Source organism: Lissotriton helveticus, chromosome 8 (genome assembly GCF_964261635.1).
Source record: "Lissotriton helveticus chromosome 8, aLisHel1.1, whole genome shotgun sequence".
Lineage (NCBI taxonomy): Eukaryota > Metazoa > Chordata > Amphibia > Caudata > Salamandridae > Lissotriton > Lissotriton helveticus.
In genome coordinates, this window is record NC_136069.1 from 1527006680 (window position 1) to 1527028680 (window position 22001).

A 22001-nucleotide genomic window follows, 5' to 3' on the forward strand; every position below is an offset into this window, starting at 1 on the left:
TGAGTGGGTATTTTTCCAAAATCCTTGACCTGAGCACCAGCTTCCCTATAGAGAATCACTGCATACAAAACTTACTTCACCACATATCTCCTGCAAGGCATTTGATATCAGCTGTTTGACAATGAAAGGCTACTAAAGAATTAAAACATGAATGTACATATGCAAGAAACTACCCAGTGGGCTAGCCACTGCTTACCTCCCCCTTCAGGCGTTTATACAGCCTGCGTGCTATCATGCCTCTGGCATAGGCTTGGATGGTATAGACTGCCCAGAGTCGATGTCGGAAGGCCTTCCGCACCAGGAATCCTCTGCATCGTGCCTGGAACTCACAGATCCGCTTACGAGCCACGTGATACTGCTTATGGAGCTTGCGAGAACGGTAAAGGGCCTGCAGCCTCAAAAACCCAATTTTCATCTATATTAAAGGAAAAAGATTAACAATATTTTTTTTTGTTATTCACCTATACCTTGGGTTTTAGAGAGTGTGGTCCAGGACTTAGGTGTCATTAGTGTGATGTGCAAAAAAGCAACGATTGGTCCACCCAAAAAGAAGAAAATTGTCTAAATGTAACAGAGAAAATGTTAATACATACTAATCATGCAAACAAATGTAGTAAATGTGGTGCCTCCGCAAACACTATTTAGGGCAATTACCAAATGAATACTTTTATCAAGAAGCCTCCTTCAGGTAGAGATATCTATGTATATTTGCTACGTAAGACAATGCTGTTAGCCTCAAGAAATCTGGAACCGTAGATTAACATTTACAGTACAGAAAGTCTGTGAATTCTTGCACTCGCCTCCTCAGAAACTATGTGAATTTTAAGACTAAGAAGGCAATCGATCAGACATATCCATTTGTCACTTTGTTGGTCATTTTATGTGTCCATGTAACCTGAAGATAATCTTACTGGTCTACAATCTATCTTCAGCCTCATTCATGTTTTAAAGAGCAGATCATTTACCACTTACATTTTTAAGTTTCCTCGATAGGCTACATTGACTACATGGACTAAATGAGAACTTGTACCAGACTTTTTTCACCCACTGTAGACATTCTCCTGGAATCACTGTTCTTATCCAATATTGATTATTTAGATGGTTACTTCTGACATTGCTGCTAGGTGCAAGCATGTATCTACCCAAAGTAAATCAGATTTGTTTGTACTATCAGTAAAATCAGTGACTTAGTAATAGATGTACACGCCTTCTGTTTGAATTCCAGTTTTTTGGCCCATTTGCTTAAAAGCCTGCATTTGGGGTACACTATTTCATCTTCCCAGTGACTCCTTTGCTTGATATTTTCTCATTTATAGAGGAGGATGAAAGAGTTACATTAGTAGTATAAAAGTACTTCAACTTTAGTATGGAAATGCTTCAACTTTACATACTTCAGGCTAAGGTAAGAACATACAATACATGTGGCAGAATGAGCAATGGCTGCATATGATGGTTCCATGTTTTTGGGATACATCTGTGTCAAACCATACAGAGGTACATAGAGGCACTCATTTCTTAACTTCAATTGCCTTTATTGTTTATCATAGGCAGATCTATAGCATGTTTCCAATTTTTCATAATATACATATATTTTAGTTAATGTTACTCATCACATTTGCTGATTCTAACATGTTGCATTGATTATTTTAACTATTATCTCAATTAGTTTCCTCTTTTTTCACTGCTTGTTTGTCATTTAAATATTTAAGTGGTGGTTTATATGGGGGAATCTGCTATGCCATATCACTGTTCCGGCTTCCGTCTGCCCTTTCTGATCTAACCTCACACACCCATTCCTTCCTCGAATATACCAAACAAGGCTTTCTTTGAAACATCATTCCATTGTGCTGTGTGCAGCCACCTCCCATTCCTTGTGCAGTCACAGTTCACCTTACTAAGGTGGCATTTCTTCCAATTTGGAGATCTGGTGGCTGTCTGCTTGCCTGATGGCCCATGTGAGGCATTGCCCTGCTTGTGACAGTCTTCATGTTTTCTGTGACTTGTTTCATGAATGAATTTTCTATGATTTTTATTCGGTGGACAGCTTTTCCTCTGAGTTCATTTAGGTAGAATTACAGTCTGTGACAATAATTAGGCGGACCGAAAGACACCCACCATGAGAGAGGGTTAAAAGGTACATGCCTTTTCCTTTAAACACCATGTCCTATCAGTAACAAAAAAAAGTACAGTAAAATAGGATGGCTATGGATAATAACCCTTACAAATGTCTGTATTTCAATAAATGTTCCTCGTGCATTGTACCATAAAACATAAAATGAAGTCTGATACAAGAGATTAGATTGAGGGAGGAGAAAAAGGCAGAGGTGAAAGATGCTCTGTAAATACTTACTACTGTGTAGTTCCTTCTGCAGTTGTGCCCCCGCCAGTATCTCTGAATCAGCAAGACAGATTTTTTAACTTTCAAAAAAGTGGACCTGCAAAATTTAATGCCAAAGAATTATTTTTTTATAATGTCAAGTTCTACTCATAGTAGGATGTTCTAAAACAGTATCTTTCCATTTCCATATAGCATTAAATTCTTGAAGCTGCTATTCTATTTGATTTTCAAACTGCACCATATAATTTAGAAATATAATACAGCCTGATTCATCAAGCTAAATTGCACTTGCAAAGGGCAAGATTCTCAGAATCTTGCCTTTTGCGAGTGCAATTTTTGCATTTGGGATTCATCATCCCAAATGCAAAATTCGCTATTAAAGAATTCGCACATTTGCGAAGAATTGCATTTAAGGAATCTCTATTTGAGATTCCTTAAATGCAATTCATGAATCATTTTAAAATTGGGAAATTGCAATTTTGGGCCACTATTTACCGAGAGGTCAGACCTCGTGGTAAATAGCAAAAACTTAGAAAAATGCATTTAAATGCATTTTTCTAAGTTGCATGTTACACACACACATGTCCTTTGGACATGTGTGTGCGCAACACCAATGTAGATTACATTTCAGGGGTGCTACAGGGTGTCCTTTGGACACCCCTGCACCCTTGAAATCGCATCCTTATTTGCGATTAGCTAATTGCTAATCGCAAATAAGGAATAACTCCCCATTCATTCCTATGGGCCTGTAGGCCCATAGGAATGCATGGGGAGTTATTCCTTATTTGCGATTAGCAATTTGCTAATCACAAATAGGGAACATGTAGGAATCACAATATTTTTTGCAATTAATACATGAATCCCGTTTTGCAAGTCCTTAATAGCGATTCCTTATGAATCGCTATTAGGGGGTCGCAAAACGGGAGAATGATGAATCTGGCTGAAAGTGGCTATTGAGTATTTGATGGAGGGAGGCAGTATCACCTGCCAAGGTTCAGCCACCAGCTTTCCAATTGCAAGGCAGGTGTGACGGTGAGGATCCCGGCACTCCGTCAAGCCAGCAATCAACCAATCACCTGCCAGGTTAGAATGTGGGGGTATCACTTGCTTCCTTATTCGGACTTGACCAAATGGAAATGAAGGATGGTAGTGGGATGATGATGGGTTATTCCTGATCTGAGGTGGGGATACCAATCCTTCGACAGAGTGCTAAGACGAGGGAATTTCTGGGATTCACTTCCTGGCATGAGCACACTCTCCCCGAGGGTGGGACAGGGATTCATACAGGATTTCTCCCTGTCCTCCCAAGTACATGTCACAGGGTGAGGATCTGAGAAGCACATGGTGCCCCTAACCCCTGCATGTGAGGTTATTCCCTGGACTACCTTTCTGGCATGGGGTATTTGCACCCAGCAGGGAAGGTAATCATACTGATTACTCGTCCACCCCCCTTTGGAATCCAGGGGCCAAAGGCTATCCACCAGCTAAAGGTTTTGCCAGGCAGCCCTTTAGGGCAATCCAAGTGGAGAATGGACATCTGGATGATGGTTTCTGAACTACCATGCTGGTGTCTACCTCTGTAATTAAGGGATAAGGCCACCAGCAGCCAAGACTAAATAACCAGAGGAATAGTGTGTTTTAGACCTGGGAGGAGATGGGGAGGTCCACCCATTAATATCTAAATGGAGACTTACATTTTTTTTAAATGATCATGCCCTGCTATCGCGTTCTGGTGTTGCTGGGCCTCACTAGAAATTAGATATTAATGCATACCGCACTTTCACTAACTGGATTGTTTGACTGGTTGTGCTTTCCTCTGAATCTTTTATTCCCCACACGGCTTCTAATTTTTGGGACGATACTCAAAAAAGGTTACTTTATTTTAGTTATACGAGGAAACCCTTTCCCATTTGCTCAATTCACTGCAAATTTTACATGCCTAATTTGGACTTAGGGGTGCAAGATGACCACATTGTGTGAATTCAGAATCCTGTTTGACATAATCAGGATTAGTGGATTTGCAAAGTGCATCAGCAGTGGATTTTTTGCATTTACAAATTTTGTGCTGGGCTGAGTAGGTAGGCGTGTGTGTTATGGGTTATCTGAAAAGGTATGTGAACGTTCACAGACTTATAGGTTTGCAGGTACTTGTGTCCATTTAATAGGCAGTACCTCACCCTGGAAACATAGAGAAATTTACCCCTGTCAAAAACACGAATAAATGTATTTATAGGATGGAAATGGGAGAATAACTACCCCATATTTTATAGAGTATATTAGAATGGTGTCCTCTACAGATAGTTTCTCTACAGTGAAACAAAATACATACGTTCGGGGAGGCCTGTTGTTTTTGTTTTATTTTACACTGGGCATTTCCCTAGTGGGCTGGAGTCCTTGGAGGCCGGTTTTGAAAGTCCAGGGCTGTTCTTTGTGCCTCTGTTACTTTCCTCAGCTCACCAATGTTAATTCCAGTAGGCACAGGAAGGCTTCAAGAGACAAAGAGATGAAGAGAGCAGGGCTGTACTGAAAATTTCTGCCAGAGCCCATTTATGTCCCCCAGTCTGGCCCAAATCAAATACATTATCACGTGTCACAGAATTCCATGAGTCTCCAGAAATACTTTGCAGGTAACAAAAAAGTCAGTAATTTGCTTCAAACACTGGCGTATTTCCATTGTAGTATTTAACCCATTGGTAGAATTTTGTATTCTTTATTTCTTTGGGGGGTTTTTGTGGTCCTGTAGAAAACCTGAAAGAAAGAATGCTGAAAAACCAGCCTTCCTTTTAATTTTTTAATTGATATTTAAGTGTTTTACACTGGAAACTGCTTTTTAGAGCATCCAATGGCTCTGGAAGAAAGCATTGTGATATTACAACTCAAAAGTAGAGTAGCAATGCCATTTTCAAGTTTACAAGTAACTAATGATGGCACAACTAGACTGTAATAAGAAAGCTGCCAACAGGTTTCTATACATGGATTGCAGGCTTCCATCTACGACATACCAACACTCATATCATAAATCACAACAGTTGTGACGTTAATCTGATCAATGTTATATATTAATTCCACATCAACTGAGAACAGGCATCCTAAAGATCTATAAAGTGCTATCATTCTCAAACAATTGAAAGTAGAGCAATGTGGGTCAAATTATGTTAGATACTACTTCACCTAGGTGGAGTAGTTTTTCCCCCAAAGTGATGGCATGGTTCAGTGGAAACTGAACTCACATCTTATTCTGGTAGTAAATCTGTTATATAGATGTCAGTACCTAGTCCGGTGCATTGTTACACAGCGGGGTACCAGAAGAGCGGTGGGTATGTATGAGCTAATTTTTAAGGGGGACACTCTCATGCAAATAGTCCCTGCTGTCAGTGAAAGTGTTGCTGCAGTGAGTGAGATAACAGAGGATCACAGACATGTGAATGATGATGAAGTGCCACTCGGTGTGTAGTTGGTGTTCCTGTCACTCTTTGAAAAGTGCACTCTATAAAGGAGTGCTGGAAAACAGGATTAATTGTAGAACTTCTTAACACTCAGGAGTGAGAGCAGCTGAACAGCAACTGACCCATAGTTCTCTCCACACCATCTACAGTCCAGCAATTTCTGGTAAACCCGGGGCCGAAGTGCATTACAACATTATGTAAATTCAAACCTCTCTTCTACTACCGCAATTCAACTACTTCCCTTTAGATGACCCTAGAGTTTAGAAGTCCTATAAAAACACACTTCTTTACCATTACTCTCACAATGTCAGGCATTGGGTCATTTTCCAGCTCTTCAATTTTATAGTCATGGTACCTGTTCAGTTTTTTGATGAATATTTGTAAACAGCCAAGTCCTGTTTTCAGAGTTACTACATATATAATATTTTATTCATCGATGAAAACTGATGGCTTTGCCTAAAGATTGTTTTATAGTACTTGTTCTAAATTTATTTTAACACTTTTCTCTTGTACAGAGTAAACATTGCAGTTCTTTTATTCAAAAGGGAAACCTTTTCATGTTAATCCAACCTGGTGCGTTCTCCAAGTCTACAAATAATATTCTCAAAAATGAGTGAGAAATAAAACTCTTTAATAATAAAAAAAAGAAAAAGAAATGAGTGAGACCTTATGGCCCTCTTGAAATGCACAATAAGTACTGAATGAATGCACATGAAAACACTATGGGTCTCATTTAGAGGGCGGTGAAGTAGAAGTTTCCACCTCGCCAAACTCACAATTTTCCACCTAATTTAACAATGGGAGAAATACTGAATTTCACACAGTAGAGCCTCAGAAGCTTTTGGAATGGCGGCCTGGTCGCATTGATGGTACGCCTACACTATTTAAGGTGGGGCTACTATCGCTGATTTTCCCTGTTTCTTTCTGCCACCAGAGGCGCGGTGAACCCAGGCAGGAAAAACAAACAAAAAAACAACCTAGAGGGACTAGGAGTAATCAAGGTCCAGCACACACACACCCAACTCTAATAATACTCAGAAAAAGAGTGCTGTTCCTAAATATAAAGACTATGCTACCACCATTCCTGTACTCTAGCGGTCGACAGGTTAGAAGGAGTACTTTAATCATCAGAGCAAGAGCCCTCACCCACCCAGAGTAGTGGCATGCTTCACCGTCTGGCTAGCTCATCCGTGGGCCAGCGCTGCATTGCCCAGTGGGCCCCTATGTAGGGGCTCTTTGTTGGAGATCTTTTTTACCTCTGTTTGCTGTGTCCTTAAAAAGCTCTGTGCTGACTGAATCTGTAGTTTGGTGGAAGTGAAATTAAAATGAACTAAAGTACCCCTCCACGAGTACTTTATTTTGGGGCTCCCTGATAAGGGTTAGAAACAAAGCGGGAATACATTAGGATATAATACTCCCCAATATTCAGCTAAATGGTCGACGTGTTTCCTGCCCAAATAGTCTCTACAGATCTATGACAATTCTGCAGAACCAAATCAACCTACTCTCTCCCACTAGTTTTTCTTCTCAGCATCCGGTTTTGTTTCCATTTTATTGAAAGGTCTGTACTTACGAATGATGTGTCGGCATGTCAGTTGTGCATACTGCTAAATTAGATATTGTTTTGGAGTATCAATGAAAACATCCCTCATTAAAGATCATCACAGTTTTCAATTTACCTATCTTTAAATCCGCGAACAACTTTCTGGATGAGGATAACCTTGTCGGTGATAGCTTTGTCCCTTTCAATCTCCAGAAGCATATCATGATGGTCCTAAAAAGAAAAAATATGTTTTTCGGTTATTTGATTTTTCACTGTTTTCTTTTTCTTGACAATTCAAGTGGTTTATGAGTTGATGAACTTGTTCACAATATTGTTTATAATATTTAGAATTCACAATGATTTGTGAAAACTATATTTAGGCATTGTTTACACATAAAAGTATGCATTCTAATACATTGTAAGTTATTTCTTAGTTTCTTTGATGCACTGAACCTGGGTCTAAAATTCCTCCTAAAGGAAAAGGAAGGGAGCAAGACCTATCAATGCACCTTCTCCCTAAAGAAACATACCTTACACAACAACTGCATAAGTCTTATGAATAGAGAGGCCACCTATGGTATCCTCTTGCATCATGAGAACTCACATCATCCACTTTCTTTTGTGGAATGCATGATCATTGGCCATTTTCCCATGTTTGGATAGGTACATACCACCTTGAATCACCCAACCAGTTCTGGGAGTTCCTGATACATTTTAAACTAGATAGAAGCAGAGATACGCATGTTTTGTTACAATATCTTGGAGTATACCTAAGGAAGAGCATTTCATTTGGTGGGTACCCTAGATATGATGTAAAAGGTTTGATATGGATGTTAATCAATTATTTATACACTCAAAATGTTTGGCCTCATTAGATCCTCAACCAGGTCAACAGTCTTCTTCAAGGACTTCTGAAATCCCTGCATACTATGCATTCATACCATGCACTCTCATAAGGAGCGGTCATAAGGAGCAGAGTTAATACACAGGAGTGTATGATTATGAAACAAAGAAAACATTCTGAAATTCCTGCATGTGCAATGGCAATTTACTGGGGTCAAACGTTTTAGTATATCACTTCCAGTGATGGTCCAGGATTCAAAGAATGTGTATGGTCACATTTTCTACCTCTATGATTCCGGTGTGATGGTGCCTGGGGACTGCTCTGCAACCAAGAACAGCTGTATGATGAGGAATATTTTAAGAATAGCCTTTTTCTCCATGAAACCACACCAATACAATGGGGTAGGGATGTGAACAAGTGGAAAAGAACAAGTTACTTAGCTTTGGTAACGCCTTACCTGGTAGAGGCTTTATCTGGACGCAAATACTTTACCTTTAAATATCCCTAGACATCAGACTGGATCATGAAGATTTTTAGCAGGACCGCTGCGTGCCGTGGCGTTGTTTGCTTCTGCATCAGCGGAGTTGTCCGCGTTGGAAGTGACGTGCGTCACACTGACGTCAGTTACTTTCGTTACTTTCCATTCCAGGAGCACAGAGCCACATTGAGGACTGACCACTGGCGTGGAAAAGACTAAGTTCCTGAAAGGGGCGTCTCTTATACCTGAACTGGTTCGCGGAACGGGGAGGATTGGTAAGGAATCTGCCGCTAGACAGATTCTCTACCAGATAAGGTGTTACTGAAGGTAAATTATTTTTCTGATGGAGATTTCTAGCCGCACATTACTTACCTTTGAAAGGATACTCAAGCAATACCACCCCAAAGGTGGAACTGTGATTCAGATTAAAACAAAACATCCTGTAGGACCGAATGGGCGAAGTGCCCTTCACAACAGACCTGACTGTCCAGGCAGCAATGTTTTGTGAACGTGTGTAGGAATGCCCACGTTGCTGCCTGGCGATATCCAAGAGAGGAACGCCGCATGCTAATGCAGTGGTCGCAACCTTGGCTCTGGTACAGTGAGCCCGCAAGTCCTCAGAAGGCTGTTTCGTAGTCAATGCGTAGAAGATATTAATACACAAGACAATCCATCTTGAGGTGGGTTTTTTTCAGTACAGCTTTCCCTTTCTTTGCTCCCACATAACCCACGAAGAATTGATCGTTGTAGGAATGTATCCCTTTTTTACATGGTCACCCCCACTTTTTACCTCGTATTTGATGTGATTTCGACTGGAAGTGCACTGGGTTCCTGCTGTCTAGGTCCCCAGTGTCAGATCTCTTTCCCGAAAACTGTACAATTGCTTTCCCCATTTGGTAATACACTTAGCACCCACTGTAGGTCCTTAGTAAATGGTACCTCTGATAATCAAGTCCTGGGGTACTAGAGAGGGTCCCTAAGGGCTGCAGCATGAATTGTGCCACCCTAAGGGACCTCTCACCAAACACATGCACGACTGTAAATGCAGGAAGCATGTTTTGGTGCAGATAAAAGTAAAAACACGCTATAACACACATCCCTGTGTACCATGTCCCCTAACACTGCATGTAGTATTTTTAAGTCACCACTAAAGCAGACCAAGTAGTCCTAAGGCAGGGTGCTTTATATTACTTGTGAGGACACACATGCATGAGTAGATATGCTCCTGTGCTGGTCAGTTCCATTACTCCCAGTGCAAGTGAACAGGAAAGCCATTTTAGAATATATGCTGAACACCAGTGAAAATGAGTACCCCAGCTACATGATGGCTTCACTTAAAATATGGATGTTTGGTATCAAACATCTCATATTGATAAACCCACACTGATTCCAGTGTTGGATTTATTAATACATTAATACATGTACCCAGAGGGCATCATAGACGTGCCCTTGAAAACCTACCAGCATCTTTTGTGCTGGCTGACTGGTCTCTGTCAGCCTACCACCCGAGACAGGTTTCTGATCTCCCTGGGTGAGGGCCTTTGTTCACATGAGGTCAAAAACAAAGCCTGCAAGGGAAGAGGGTTTTCACACACCCTCCCCTCATTAGCACTCCTAGGCAGGCGAGCTTCAAAGAAGCTCCTGCCTTTGAAATGCAAATCTGGCTCCCCTCACATGCGAGGAAGCTGACCCCCTTTGTCCAGAGCCCTTTGGCACTGGGCAGGCAGGAAATTAGCTAGTCAGGTAGGTGTGAGCATCCTCAGTCTAGTACCACCCCTAAGGTGGCCTAATCTGAAGTGGACATGACTTTTCAGTGGTGCCCATCTTTGTGATGGCAAACCTACGAACTCTGGGGTAGGATTATGTCCACTTCCCACAGGAAGTGGTCATATAGGGGGTGTAATGAGCCCATGGATCAGTAGCCCATTGGCTACTACCCTACATTTCCCTAACGCACCTAAATTCAGTATTTAGGGGGGTCCCTGGCACCAGAAAATCAGATCCTTCCAGCCTGAAAGAAGAAGACGACACGAAGAGTCGCAAGTGCGAGAACAAAAGACCCAGCAACTGACTTGGCACCAACCCTGCCAGCCTGCCTGCTGACTACATCAATTGCACCAAAAGACAACTTGTCCTGCAGCTGCTGAGTCTCCAAAGCCTGGGAGACCTGTCAGCACTTCACCCAGGAACCAAGAACTCCCAAGGAGTAGAGGAACTGCGTTCCTGCACTCTGTAGGCAACCCAAGAGACCTGAGAGGACTGCAAAGACTGCCAAAACCCAACGCCTAAAGCCACCACTGCACCTGTTGCTCCAAACCTGTGGTGTAGTTGGCCAATGGTGCCAGCATGGTCCCCAGCCCTCAGCATAACACATCTAGTGTGGTGTAACCTCTCATAGACTTCCAGACATTGCCTGCAGCCTCTGCATGCCGGCCCCCTCTATTGTAACAGCTCACAGTAAAGAAAACGCAACGCCTAAGGACACGTCTGAACCAGTCGCCCCTGGCTTGTGGAGAAGAGGAACAAAGGTGTCCCTACGTCCCAGAGCATCATGATGCCTGAGCCCCCCTGGTGGTTCAGCCTGACCGGCCTCCCAGTCCAAGCCAACAGCCTCTTTACGTGAAGACCTATCAACATATAGTAACATTGGGCATCGAATGCTGTTTTTCACTCCTCCACCCGGCCGCCCTAGTGCCACTGTGGTGTTCTGCTGGTGCTGCATTTCACTTACCCACCACTCACCTTAACTCCTAGAGATTGGTCCCATAAGTCACTGTACTGTACCTGAATGCCGTACTTGTTCTTCCTTCAATAGGATAACATTGCAGCTTCCGAAAATTACTCTAAGTTTCGACTTTTTGAATACAAAAGTACTTCTTCTGCAAAACACACTTACCTGAACGAATTGCTTCTGGTGCTTAAAAATATATAAAGATATGTGTTTTTTTCATAAATGGGTTTTGATCTCCTTATGGAGTCGTGTATCATTTATTGGTTATTGTGTGTATTTGTGAATGTCTAACACTCCCCTCTGATAAGCCTAAGGCTGCTCGACCATACTACCCCCTAGAAGAGCTTCTTGGGATTGCTAGCACAAGCCCTTGTTCACTTATAAGGGAACCCCTGGACTCTTTACACAATATATCTAATTTTGCTTTATCATATAAAGAGCCAGCTTCTTACAATCGTCCACACGGAACTCTCTTGTGCGGTCAACGTAGAACAACAATGCTCTTTTTGGGTCCAGGTCATGAAGTCCCTCCTCTTCTTTGGAGAGATGAGGTGGAGCAAAGAACGCAAGTAAGGTTATGTTTTGGCCTACATGGAAAGGAGTGACAATCTTTGAAATTAAGGAGGCACATGTGCCTCATGTTACCATGAGGCACAGGGTCAAGACTGATTTGCATATGGCCAGGTCTAAACTGGGGTGGCATGGTGAGCAAAAGAATGATGGATTTAACCCAGATCTCTTGACTGGGGGTGAATGTTTTGATTTGGTCTGCAGTCCGTTGTGTGTCATTTGCTATCCATTAAATAAGACACTGGCTCTGCTCTGGGGAAGATCTCCTTGGTCGGTGCTGTGTCAAATTTGGGTATGACGATGGAGCGGGGGCATCAGCACTGGAGTGGGCGCCGAGGAAGATATGCGTCTCACCGGCGACTCTGCTCTGGATCCAGCAGGGGATCCCTGGGGCCGTCTGATGCTGAGGGTGAACCCACTGGTGTGGTTCCAGTAGGGGCCCCTCCTGCGCCCTGGGGCCCAAAGGCACTCCAGAGGGGCTGTGTCACCCAAAAATGAGGTGCATGGCTGTATAAAATTCCTAACCTGGCGGGGGTTGTTCTGGGAAAATCAAGGAAGCGTAGATCGGAAGAAGGTTCAGACCCCTCGACTCACAGAGTCGGAGTGCTGATGCTCCCTTGTCTCATTGGATGACTTTGACAGATGTGGGGACGCCGAGGAATGTTTGGACTTTTGCGACTTCTCGCGTTTGTGGGATTTCCCCTAATTACCCGATGACTTTGAGTGTGACAAGCAATGTCACAACGGGACATCAAGAGTTGCAGAGTGGACCGACTTTAGCTGGCAAGAAGCTTGAAGGATCGCTCCCTCAGCGCCTTCTGATGCATGGCGCAGCTGTCCTCATATGCCTTGGAGTAGTGTCCTGGTTCCTGGCACCACAAACACACCAAGTTGGGGTCTGTTACCAACATTTTTCTGTGACAGGCCGCACATGGTTTGAAACCAGCTAATGTCTTAGGTGACACCAAGAGAAGAATCTCGGCAAAAAGTTGACAAAAGGTCGAAAAGGGCCAGTTGAAAAAGGCCAGTCAAACAATGACTGACAGGGAGCGCAATCAAGATCAGAGCTATCTGGCATGGAAAGGAAAGAATGGACGTCAGCGCGCCGAGGTGGCACCTATATAAATACCACGCACATCACTTCTGGCGCGGACGACGCAAACATAGAACTGAATTATGCCACCTACAGGCGCATAGGGGTACTGCTTGGCTAATTATTAACACAGTCTCTTTATTCACAAACATGATTAGTTATTGCATGATGAGGAACAAGATATAACACACAGTATAAAGCTGCAACAGAAGGATTGCTGGGAATTAGACAAAGGGCAGGGATGCTTTAAAATGTGTTTAGGGCTCGCCTGAGACAGCGCATGCTCTGCCACTTGTAAGACATGTTGTTTACTTACAGGGGTCTTAGAGCCCATCAGTTGCTTATCATTGGTTGGCTTCTTCGTCTCTTGTCATTTGCCTGCTCCCCTTTGGTCAGTATGCACCGGTTTGACTGTCTCTTCTCTTCTGTTTACACTTTCAGAGCTACTTGCACCTCATAAGAGTTCATATGTTTCCACTGTCCTTCATGTGGTTTGCCGCCCCCAAGTCATAAGTGGTGTTGCTTGCCACCTCCAACCCTTCTCCTGACGTCCTTCAGGCTGCTTGCTCCGTCCTGCCCTCCTCAAACTGTCTGCCATGTTCCTTGCCCCATCCCACTCTACTCCCGCTGCGCATGTTTGTCTTAACACTATCTGTCATTACAAAAAGAGTGCTTTCATTTATGTATTTTATTTATTTATTTAAAGAGTTTTATATAGCGCTGGCTAGACCCTGAGGTATCAGAGCGCTTTACATGAGGTTCAACAAAATTACAAGATTACATCAGTTTCAATTTACACCAGTTGCTAGAAAACCAATTACAATACCATAGAGAATGAGATAAGTGGAGTGTAGAGGGGAAGGGGGTAAGGGTAAAGGGGTGGGGGAGATACAGCAGAAAGACGAAGGAAGGTCTGGCCAAAGTCCGGTTGGGTAGGTGATGGTCGAGGGGGAGTCCCAAAACCCATCTCCTCTATAGCTATCAGGTAGCTCCGCTGGGCTTTGGCCAAATAGCTAGGTCTCAAGGGAAACATTTAAATAACATGGAGGGCAAAATAATGGAGCGTAGAGGGGAGGGTGAGAAAAGGGAGGAAAGGGGATATACAACAAGGAGAGACGAAAAAAAGTCTGTCTAAAGGCCGACTAGGTAGGTGACGACCAAGGAGGGAATCCACGGCCCATCTCCGCTATAGCTAAACCAGGTAGCTCCATCGGGCATCAGACAAAATAGTTCAGTCTCAAAAACATTGAGAGAGGAGAGAAGGAGAGACATAGATAGTGGGAGGATGCGGGAAGAGATGACAGGAGAGATGAAAGGAAGTCTGGCTAAAGACCGACTGGGTAGGTGATGTCCAAGGAGGGAATCCCCGACCTTTCTCCCCTATAGCTAAACCAGGTAGTTTCATCGGGCATCAGGCAAAATAGCTAGATCTCAAATGACGAGGGAAAATTCACGGATAAGCAGGGTGGGGACTAGGGCCAGGACAAGGTGAGGGCAGAGGTCAGTAGCGAGCAAGGGGAGAGGAGTAGAGCGGGGAGGAACGAAAGAATTGCAGATGTTCACATAAGGGTAGGCGCAGTCCTAGTGTCATAGAGCTTTTTTTTCTAATTTTAATGATTTTTTTAAAATTCAGCTCAGCCACAATGTTGCTTGCCCCCTTGGGGAACATCCTTTACAACGCGGATGTTACCCCGCAGTGCAGTTTAGACGCGTCTTTTACAATGCAAGTCGTAACCACGACTTGCGCTGGAGGGCGCTCTAGGCTAAGGAATAGTAGATTTACTATTCCAGCACCTTCCCTACTGTACGTAGGCTGGTGTTGGAGTAGTAAATGTAACTATTCCTAAGTCCAGCACCCCTACAGCGCAAGTCGTGGTAATGACTTGCGTCGTAAAAGACGCGTTGTAAAGTACCGCGATGTAATACATCACGTGGTAACAACGTACATTCTTTCCCCTTACACCCATCTGCGCAATCGAGTACCAATCGCCCTTAACCGCATGCGCGCGGCGGCTTTTCTCGCTGTACGCGGCATTTTTTAAAAACGCGCGTTACATGACGAGCTGAGCTCGTCATGAGAGTACGAGAGGCGTAACTCATGACGAGCTCAGCTCGTCATCAGCGTCGAAGGGGTTAAAAACCAAGCATTAGCAAAGCCATTACATCTTGCCCATCTGAGAGACACTGACTATGTGAAAGTTTTTTTTAGCCGTGTTGTACAGCAACTATAGTAGCGTGGCTGCTGTGCTGCTTGGCTAAAGCAAAAAAATGTCGCTATGACGCAGCCAGGGCTGACCGTGTCATGATGCTTTTTTATTATTTTTTACTTTCAGCCAACCCTCCATAGCAGCTGCACTACTCGCTGCTGTAAGACATGGCTAAAAAAACATTGACATAGCCAGCAGCTCAGGCTTATACAAGACCTATTGGTTTTGCCAAAGCTTGTTTTTACGTTCTCCAAGAAATGTTTCATCATCGATTGGGGCATAGAAAGAGATATTACTTGGCAAACAAAAAAATCAAAAGAATGAATTTTTACATGCCTTAGTGAACTTGCCCCCATAATATATAAAATAGGAATAAAATGTGAATATTTATGGATAGTCATACACATGTAGTACAAATAGAAAAGATTGTGCTCTCTATCCACTTTTACTAGTAGGACGTTTCGGGGTTAATTCACAAAGGCGTGTAAGAGTACACAAATAATATTTCTGTAGTACTCACTGCTTTCCATATTCATAAGCGCCTTTGTTAATTGGCCTCCAACTTTTTCCGAAGACCCAAAGAGAGAGATGAGGTCTTTAAGCATACGTGTCAACATTTAAAATCACCTTAAAGCGAGATTTAGTGACACAAAGTGGGATAATTGTAATTCCCATTACCTGGTGTTAGAATGGAATTAAGATTTTAGGAGGAAAAAGCTTTAAAAACCTTATTACACTTAAAAAGGCATTTACATCCATCTAATGCATTAAAGTTGTTCTGCGCCACCCACGATACATCACTGACTTTCCAAAATCGAGCTGAAGCTTGTATGTCAACAACTCCCATAGTGACAAACAGAGTTGGTCATGCATTGCTCCTGGCTTTTTCCTAACCTCCTACATTTCCAGAGTCATCCAGTCCTGTTCACTGTCGCTTTCCTCTGCCTGGAGTTTATCAGTTTCCGCAGCTGTCCAAACAGGAAACCCAGACCTCAAATGTACGACTTTCCAAACCGGAAATAGCAGGAAGGAGGGTGTTACATACAGCGAAAAATAGAGAGTCCAACCGTGTGGGCATAAAGAAACAGAGTCGATAATTCACACCTCCACGCCTTTTTTAAATCAATGTTTACCACTTCTTTTTTCTCTGATTCTTTTAAATTGCTAAAACTACCAATATCCAGAGCTTGATTTGGAACCTCTGACAGTAGCATGCCTGCTGGAATCTTTAAACAACTACCTCTTCTTTAAAAGAGCTTATCTCACTATGGGTCCCTGCTGGACTTGCATGTCACTGTGTTTGCTGTTATGTTTCAGTACTTAATTAAAGCCAATAAAATTAATTGCGACACAAAAAAAGGTAAATGTTCTGTTCCCACAACTCATTTGTTTTCTGTTCCTACTGCTCCTGTTTTCCATTCCTCACTCCTCTTTTCGCTTGTTTCCATCTCACGCTCTTCTACGAAGATGCACATTGGGGTGAATTAGATCCCAAATCTGTGGAATACACATTCGTTCATTCATACATGTCACTACCTCATAGCCCATAACGCCGATCAGTTGCTTATTTATTTTTCATTTGCTTCTGTTAACTTTTTCGCTGCATTCCTAGAGCCGCATTTACATACCCTGATGACTATATTTTTGGCAGAAGTCATAAACTTATTTATAGGAGGGTACATGAAATAACTTGCCAGTGGAGCTACCCTTATTAGATCGATTTCAGAGTCCATTTTCTGAAAAGCACCCTGACACATGGTTCTACGAACGCTCAGGAAGTTAAAGGGTTAACAGCAAAAAGTGCAACCTTTGAGGGCAACCTTTGAGACTTGTTCTGCACGAGTATGCACTTTGTTAGTTCTGGGCTGAGCCTCATCCCTGCCACCATCATAAAATGACGCCCCCCTCTGCCGAATGTGAAGAGGGGCCTCTGATTCTACCATATCTCACAGATATTCATTGGCCTTGGGCGGAATGGGGCCCTTTTGACAGATTTTGGGAGAGAGGAGGGCCTGAGGGGTTGGGGGTCCCACCTGTGTCGCAAGGGCTGCAGGGGCCTGTGTTATGCCATTGCATCACCACCCATTCCTCCACCAAAGCTGTCAGCTTGACAAGAGGGGTGGTTGGGCCAGAGGGATTGATACCCTGAGGCGGGGGAGATAGGATGCGTCCTGCAGATCTTAGGGCCATATGTATCATTCCAAATTGCGATCGCAAACGCCGAATTTCACAGAATTTCGGCTTTTACAATCGCAATTTGGCTCAGTGGTATGTATGAAAGCAAATCTGCCTCGCAAAATAAGGAATCGCAAAATTTGCGATTCCTTACTTTGCGATTGCATTCAAGGAATCGCAAATTGCTATTCCTTAAATACAATGTAAGAAGCACAGATAAAAGTGCAATTTGGCCTTAAGGAATCGCAAATTACCACCAACTTCAGGTTGGTGGTAATTTGTGATTTCATTGAAAAATTCACTTTTTTGCATTTTTCAAAGTGCCAGGTGGCGCACATACATGCCCTTAGGGCACACATGTACATTTCAGGGGTGCAACATGGTGTCCTTTTGACACCCTTGAAATTGCATTCTCAATTTGCAATTCTCTAATTGAGAATCGCAAATTGAGAATGTCTTCCCATTCATTCCTATGGGCCTCTAGGCCAATAGGAATGCATTGGGAGGTGTTCCTTAATTGCGAATTGCAATTTGCGATTCGCAATTAAGGAATATGTAGGATTCGCAAAATTATTTGCAAATCCTACATACATAGCGTTTTGTGATTCTTAAATAGCGATTCTCTAAAAATCGCTATTTGAGAATCGCAAAACCAAAGCTTCATACATATGGTCCGCAGTCCTTTCTCCTTGCCAGGTCAAATGAAAACAGGGTGAAAGATGCCGTCTCCCAATCACCAAATAGTGGGTGGTGTTTGGCAGACATCTTCCTGCGATGGCGGCAGGGGCACCTCCTTTTGATTTGTGGCATTTCTACCACAGTCCTGACAATACATTGCTAGCTGGGAGGTGGATGGCAGAACCTTGGTGAGGCGCATCTTGGGCTCCCTTTTCCAAAACCTAAATAATAAGGGAACTTCTTGAAAGGATTTAGGTCCTCTCCAACCAGGGAGGTTTGAAGGTCAGATCCTGCACAGACTTTTAATTTAGGGCAGGCCAGCAGCACTTGTTATATTTATGGGGCATTTATATTACACAGCCTTCTGCCCTAATGCATGGAGAGTGCACATGGGACCATGAAGAAGGTCCCTCATAGGGGATGAAGATGCAGCTATGGAAGGGCAGGCCAGACAGGTAAGTGACCTTGAACTGCAATCACCAAACTGATAGGCAGAGAGGCACATATGGGGTAGGTTAATACAACAGGGGGTTATTATGGTCTGAAGCAGCTGGTTGTGGAAGTAATCCCTCCTGACTGAGATTTTGGGAAGAACCACAATTCTTTCTTTGATAAATAAAATACTGTTTTCAGGTACAGTGTGTCAGCATTATGTTTTCTACTTTAGTTGATGGTAATCTGTTGACAGTAAGAAGGGGTGAAAGCTTTCTGTGTTTTATGAAGTTGCTCATGGAGGTAAAGGCCTCTGTAAGACAAAAGGTTTAGTCCTTCATTACTTCCAATTCTTCCCTCTTCCAAAAAGTGAAGGGATTTTTTCAGCCTATTTCCCTGCAGCCCCTTATAAATTGTTTTAATCCAGGTAGATTTTTATGTTGTCTCTAGCATTAAAGATCTTTAAAGATTGTGGCTATGAGTATCTCTGTGGCCTCTCATAGAGCCTAATCAGATATTTCAACTTTGATTGTTGAATGAAATTGAAAAACACCGCATTCTAGTTCCATGTTCACCGGAACCGGCCGAAGCCCGATAAAAACCAGGTTGTCTTCTGAAAGGTCGTTTTTAGTATTCTAAATAGTCTTTCGGCTGAAACCCTGCGTGCTACAGAATCACATATTCACGTGTTTGAAGAGTGGTGCCCACCCAGAGTTTTTATATAAATATAGATCTGCACACGTTTGGTGAGATCTAAATGAAGCTCTGTGTGTTGATTCCACCTTCCCCAGGCAGAGAAATCGATGCTGAAATAGTTTAGCTCCACAATTTGAGTTTTTTTTCATACTGGTTTTCTGATTTTCTATATATACAGTATATATTTAGTGACATTTGAAGAAACATGAGTTATATATATAGCACTGGGTCTTTCAAAAAATATTTCCTTTTTACTTCAGTAGGGCAAACTCATTTAGTTTTTGAATATCAACTTTATTTAGATTCTACTTTACATAATGCAAGCCATATATATTTAGAGCAATCTTGATGCCAGCTATGAGGAGTGATGAGAATCAATAACCAAAAATGGATCTATTTCGGTGTGCTCAATCAGGAAATGTATGGTTTATCATGTTTCCCCATAAATCTGGGGTTCATGCCCAAATAAATAGATGTCTAGCATCTAGATAATTCATAAAGAATTTGGGGCTTAGGAGAAGCCACTTTACTAGCCCTACAGGCCAGAACCTCAGTTCACCAGTGGATGAGTGAAATGCCTACACTTAGGAGACAGAGGGAAACACAAACGAAATTGAATTTTTCCCATACAGCACAGGGAGTAGAGAAATGGCAGGCTTTTGAGGAATGTACTGATTAGTCTCCTTGTCTCACCTCACCACATGTCTGGTCATCTTTAATCCGTGAGCGTGGACTGACTGCACCCACTTTTGTACAACTTTTTCTATCCTGAGGGCAGAACATAGCTTGACCAGAAGCCGATGCTCAGGGACTCTTTGGCTTAACATTGACAAGATGAATCCAACCTTTATGCATTTTTCAGACTTCCAAACTCTTTACCTACTATCAAAAGCAATGACCAAGTCTGAGCCACCCAGGTAGATGCCATTCTTGTCTCTTTCTTCTTCTCTTCCATCAAGAAATGTATTTGCGACCCTTGAAGCTAAAGGGGTATGTTACGTAAACCTTAAGATACCGGCTAGCCCAAATCAATGATTCAATAAAACAGAGAACCCCAAAGCATTCTTTTGGTGAGAAGTCATCCCAAAAAGTCTTAACATGCCTTCATTTGTACCTGTGAAGAGTTTGAACACATGGAAAACCTACAATATATATGTATTTCTGCAGTTACAAGGCCTTGTGGAACAGCTGGGTGCTTTTCTCCCACAGAGATTTTCTTTTTGCGTGGGAGCTCGTCAAGAACTGTGATCTCCATTCTCACGACTGTCACATGACGTGTGGTGCCCTGCCGGGTTTACAAGTGCCAGTTAGGTCTGCCCATCACTTAAAGAGTGCCTAGGTTGTGCAAAGCTTTAAAATAAATGGTTTTGTTATGTGTACTTAAGTCCTTAGGGTGGAGAAGAGTACCTCAAAGTGGCATGTGAAAAAGAGTTCAGTCGCAAATTTCTTGCTAGGCCTATCTATGTCTGATTTTGCACCCCGAAGAACTTTAAATACTTGGAAATCCTACCCATAACTAGTATCTCTGTAATTGGCAGAACCACGGACATCTAGTTCATTCTTGCTCAGTGACATTTTGCTGTCTGATAACCCTTACATTATAGTGATTTCCTGACAAAATGACCACATATCAAACATGTTTTGCAAGTTATTGTGGCCATCCATGCAAAGACTTCCTCTGTTGTGCACAGCTTGAAATATTTACTTTGGTACTGATTTCTACAATTTCGGCTTGACTTCTTTCTGAACAGTCTGCCTACATTGTGCTTTAGCACCTGGTTTAAACCTTGAATCAATCAGTCCTGGTACTCCCACACCCAGAAAACCCAATGAAATGTTAGTCTCTCAAGGAGCGAGAAGAGAAATGCGATTTTTATTTTTTAAACTACAAAAAAAATAATACAAAAAGAGTGTCAAACTCTCCAATCTCTGATCGCCAGGAAATGAAAAGAGGTAAAGTGTGGCTTACTACAGTGCATTTCTTGGATACATAGTTTTCCCAGTGGTCCTTGGGTTGATACCAATCATTAACTTAACCATGCACACAATTCATTTTGTACAGACTAACATTACTGGCTATGAAGATCACAACACCTAGGAACGTCTATACTGATCTGGTACTGCTAGGTGCAAGATATTTAGGAACAACATGACTTCTTTTTCGCTTATTGTGAAATGCAATGACATTTTCTGTAATCTTGTTAAACAGACAATTTACACAATTTCCAGTACATCTTCTTTGTGAAATGAGCTCTTAAATAGTTGATTTTAGAAATATAGTACGTGCCAGTACAGGGAAAATAAATAGGTGAATGGGATTTAAAGGGAGTGGTTTGCTGACGGGTGGTTTATTGACTGAAAGATTAATTGACCAGCTATAATTTAAAGCTCAACTATATGGATTGAACTGCCTCTTGGCACTGAGTTGAGAAAAGTCGAAGACTGAGGGCCCGATTCAGAAAGGCAATCCACGACAAAAGTCTAACTTTACGACTTTTGGTATTCACATATGTAATTTACGAGTCATATCTTTATGTCCGCGGTCGGGCCAGAATCTCTGGCTTCGGCCGTACTCGCTGCCGTACTCTCCGACTCGGGCCGTATTCTCCGGCCAACTAACTGTTAACACAGATGGGGAGCGCAAATCATGGACTGCATGTACCATGATGCAAAGGAGCAAACTTTTCTGGGATACGATGTAGAGTCCGGTCACACCCTTTTCCCTGCCCAAACTGATTTGCATGACCTCCTCCACCATTTATCACACATT

At 42.6% G+C, this 22001-nt stretch overlaps 1 protein-coding gene across 1 annotated transcript in view; it reads right to left on the bottom strand.

Annotated features, from left to right (window-relative positions):
• The window catches only part of MYO7A (myosin VIIA), a 319096-nt gene that overhangs the window by 195487 nt on the left and 101608 nt on the right, over positions 1-22001 (bottom strand). Inside the window, exons 7-9 of the mRNA XM_078658511.1 lie at positions 7464-7558; positions 2351-2435; positions 197-415 (exon numbers count right to left, since the gene is read on the bottom strand). Of these exons, the coding sequence (XP_078514637.1) occupies positions 197-415; positions 2351-2435; positions 7464-7558 (399 nt within the window). The remainder of the gene's footprint in view (positions 1-196; positions 416-2350; positions 2436-7463; positions 7559-22001) is intronic.